Below are 3,677 nucleotides of genomic sequence, written 5' to 3' on the forward strand. Positions count from 1 at the left end.
CACCCTACAGGAGCATAAGAAATGGAAGCAGCTGTAGTTTTGGTACTGGGACTCAAGAGGTCCTGGTAAGTTGGCAGCTGGTGCCTGGGCTCTGGGGAAGGGGAGGGGCCCCGACCTTCTGCACATGGTTGATCTCATCGTGCTTGCGCTTCTGGTTGCGTGTGATCTTGCGCTCAGGCTGCTCGGCGAGCTCGCTCAGGTACTTCTCTGAGTTCTTCTGCACAGCATCCTTCACTGTCTTGGTCAGTGCCAGCCGGTTCTTATCCACCCACTCGTCCAGTCGCCGATTAACTGTGAGGATGGGCCATGAGGATGCAGCCCCTGCCACCCCTTCCCCCACCCAGGCCTGGGCTGCCCTAACCCACTCACAGCCCACGTAGTGTACATAGAATTCCTCTCGGCCCTCCTGGTCATTCACTCGAGACTGGATCACTTCCGCAGAATCTGTGAAGGGATATGGTGAAGATCATCAGCAAGACAGACAAAGCTGGAACAAGGATCCTGCACAATGAGCAGTTTCCAGATCCCAGGAAGATAACTTCTTCTAACACCTGTACACATCTGCCATTCTACTCAATCACTGCCACAATCCTGAGAGGTGACCAAGTTGGGGCTGTTACTCCTATTTTTAAAAAATAATTATTTTATTTAACTGTACTTATTTATTTATTTAAATTTAACCAGAGAGGGACAGAGTAAAAGAGGAAAAGTGAGAAAGCAAGCCATCGGGTTTAGGACTCAAACCATTGTCAGCCATGTGGGAGTCCAGTGCCCTTAACCACCACGCCACCTGCTGGCCTTGTTATTCCTATTTTACAGATGAGAAAACTTGGCTTGCCTGGTTCACGGATCTGGAAAGTGTTAAGCGCTAATACTAAACTGAGTTTAGATATGACTATAAATCCAAGGTTTGTTTTACAATATACATTCAGTTGTTCATTTGTTCAGGAGTCATAAGGGCTGGTTCTAAATTAAGATGGTCCAAGCTTGGTGCCAGCAGGTGGCATAGTGGTTAAGGACACTGGACACCCACATGACTGACTGCAGTTTGAGTCCTGGACCTGGCAGCTTGCTTTATCGCTTTCCCTCTCTCTCTCACTCTGTCCCTCTGTGGTCAAATAAAATAAAATAAAGAAAGTTAAATAAATCAATTCTTAAAAAAAAAAGATAAGATGGTCCAAGTTTGGGGACTGCAGGCATCATTATGGTTGAAGTGTTGAACTCCTCCTGCATGGCTGACCATGGTTTGAGTCCCGGACCCTGGCAGTTTGCTTTCTCACTTTCCCTTTCCCTTTCTCTCTCTCTCTCTCTGATCAAATTAAAAATAATAATAGTAGTAGTACATAAAATTAAATAAATAAATCTTTCTTTCTTTCTTTTCTTTTTGAGGGACGTTTTTGCTATAGGGCACGTGCGCTCGCCAGACAGACAGAGAGAGACAGAGACAGAAAGTGAGAAATCACCCCCCAGGGGGGATGGCCACGCCGCAATCCCTTCTCCTCCATTCTCCTCTCGGGATCTTGGGCACACACACACACGCGCCCGGCGTGAGTTTAAGCCACCGGGTCTGGGACTTGAACCGTGGTCGACTACGTAGGAATCCAGTGACATAGCCATTACACTAACTGCTGGTCCCAATCTTTCTTTAAAAAAGATGGTCTGAGTTTATATATAACTCTATTATAGCTACCCACTTCCTAGCTATGTGAAACTGAGCAACTTTTTTTTCCTAATTTTTAAAAATTAATTAATTTATATACATTTAATCACATTGTTTAGCTTACAAAGTGAACATTTCAATATGTGAACATTTCTCCCCAGTTCAGTTGATCAAAATATCTTCAACAGATAACACCACACCTCCCCCAATGTTCTCCCTCTGGATCCCCCCTCCAAATGTCTTTCCTAGGCCCCACTCCTCCAACACACAGCACATCGGGCATTCACACCCATCTCTTGTGTTTGAATATCTTTTAGTCAATCAGTTAAACTGAGCAACTTTCTGAACCTCAGCCTCATCCATAAAATAGGGATATAGTGCCCACCTCAAAAGGTGAGTAAATGGGAACCAGCAGTTAGCGTAATGGCTATGTCGCTGGATTCCCACGTAGTCGACCGCGGTTCGTGTCCCGGACCCGGTGGCTTAAAACTCACGCCGGGCGCGTGTGCGTGCGTGCCCAAGATCCCGAGAGGAGAATGGAGGAGAAGGGATTGCGGCGTGACCATCCCCCCTGGGGGGTGATTTCTCGCTTTCTGTCTCTATGTCTCTCTCTGTCTGTCTGGCGAGCGCACGCGCCCTACAGTGAAAATCTCTCTCAAAAAAAAAACAAAAAACAAAAAAAAAACAAACAAAAAAAAAAGGTGAGTAAATGCCTCCAAAATTTTTAGCACAGTGCCTGACAACCAGCAGACCATTCAATAAGTGAGTAAAGCAACCACTGTGTGTCTGGCCCTATAGTTTGTTTTTGCTGGGTACAGAGGCCATGATAATGAATCATGAATAGTCCTCTCCTCCAGAAGTTCCTAGTTTGATAGGGGAAGACACAAACAGAAAATTACAATGTAATGTGACATATACCATGGCTGAGGTATGAGAAAAATGTTTAAGGAACATACAGAAGAGAACAATTCACTTTGCCTTAAGGGAGTCAAGAATGACATCACAGAGGGTATGAAGTTAAAAAGATGAGGAGGAGCTAGTCAGGTGAATGTGGGGAATGGGAAGAAAAGGCATTTCAAGCAGGAGAGTACAGGTGGCAAAAGGCATATGACCTTCAAAGGACACAGAGTGTTCAGGTCTGGCAGTGGCCTTTACTGGGGGTGGCTAGAAGCTGGAGAGGTCACAACATGAATACTGTTCTAGGGAGTTTGGAGGCTTATTTTGGTGTGAGAAGGCAATGAAATGTAAGGGAGAGGGAAACTTCTTTTTGTGTACTGGAAGCTTCTCTTTACTGGTGGCTGCAGGGGAAGGATGAATGGGAAAGACAGAGACAGACGGTGAGGAAGAAGGGTTAACAAGAAAAAGTTATGAAGACTAAGACTGGTCAAGCAAGTGGAATGGAAGCTCTGTATACAGTAAAAGAATAAGGTGGGAACCAGCAGTTAGCGTAATGGCTCTGTCGCTGGACTCCCACATAGTCAACCGCGGTTCGCATCCCGGAGCCGGTGGCTTAAAACTCACGCCGGGCGCGTGTGTGTGCGTGCCCAAGATCTCGAGAGGAGAATGGAGGAGAAGGGATTGCGGCATGACCATTCCCTCTGGGGGGTGATTTCTCGCTTTCTGTCTCTAAGTCTCTCTCTGGCGAGCGCACGCGCCCTATAGCGAAAAAAATCTCTCCAAAAAAAAAGAGAGAGAAAATAAGGTGATTTCCTGACAGTTGGGCTTGTAGGCGGCACCCAGCATAACTCAAGGATGACAGCCTGCCATTACCCGGTTGGCGTCATAGTGCTGCTAACTGGGCGCTCTTTCCTCGAGCCCCGCCCCCGGCTCCCAGCCCCCAGCTCTCTGCCCTTCCGAAAGCCAGTTCTCAAGCTCCGCCCAGCGCAGGCCCCGCCCCCTGGCCCTGGGCCCCGCCCTCACGCCAGGTGCTATCCGGCCGCCGGCACAGGTAAGTCTCTCCGATCTCCACCGTGACTTCCGGCTCGCCGCGCGCTGGGGTTGGAGGAGACACTCGGCC

The 3,677-nt window shown here is 47.9% G+C and overlaps 1 protein-coding gene across 5 annotated transcripts in view; it reads right to left on the minus strand.

The window, feature by feature from the left end:
* KAT8 (lysine acetyltransferase 8) overlaps positions 1–3,677 on the minus strand; it is a gene marked incomplete at its 5' end in the record, with an annotated part of 18,341 nt that extends 14,664 nt beyond the window's left edge. For all 5 annotated transcript variants that reach the window (XM_014587692.1, XM_027771699.1, XM_014587691.2 and 2 more), the window contains 3 exon segments: positions 116–291; positions 370–444; positions 3,581–3,677. In XM_014587692.1, the coding sequence (XP_014443178.1) occupies positions 116–291; positions 370–444; positions 3,581–3,677 (348 nt within the window).

The sequence above is a fragment of the Tupaia chinensis genome, unplaced genomic scaffold (genome assembly GCF_000334495.1).
Source record: "Tupaia chinensis unplaced genomic scaffold, TupChi_1.0 Scaffold000231_1, whole genome shotgun sequence".
Classification (NCBI taxonomy): domain Eukaryota; kingdom Metazoa; phylum Chordata; class Mammalia; order Scandentia; family Tupaiidae; genus Tupaia; species Tupaia belangeri.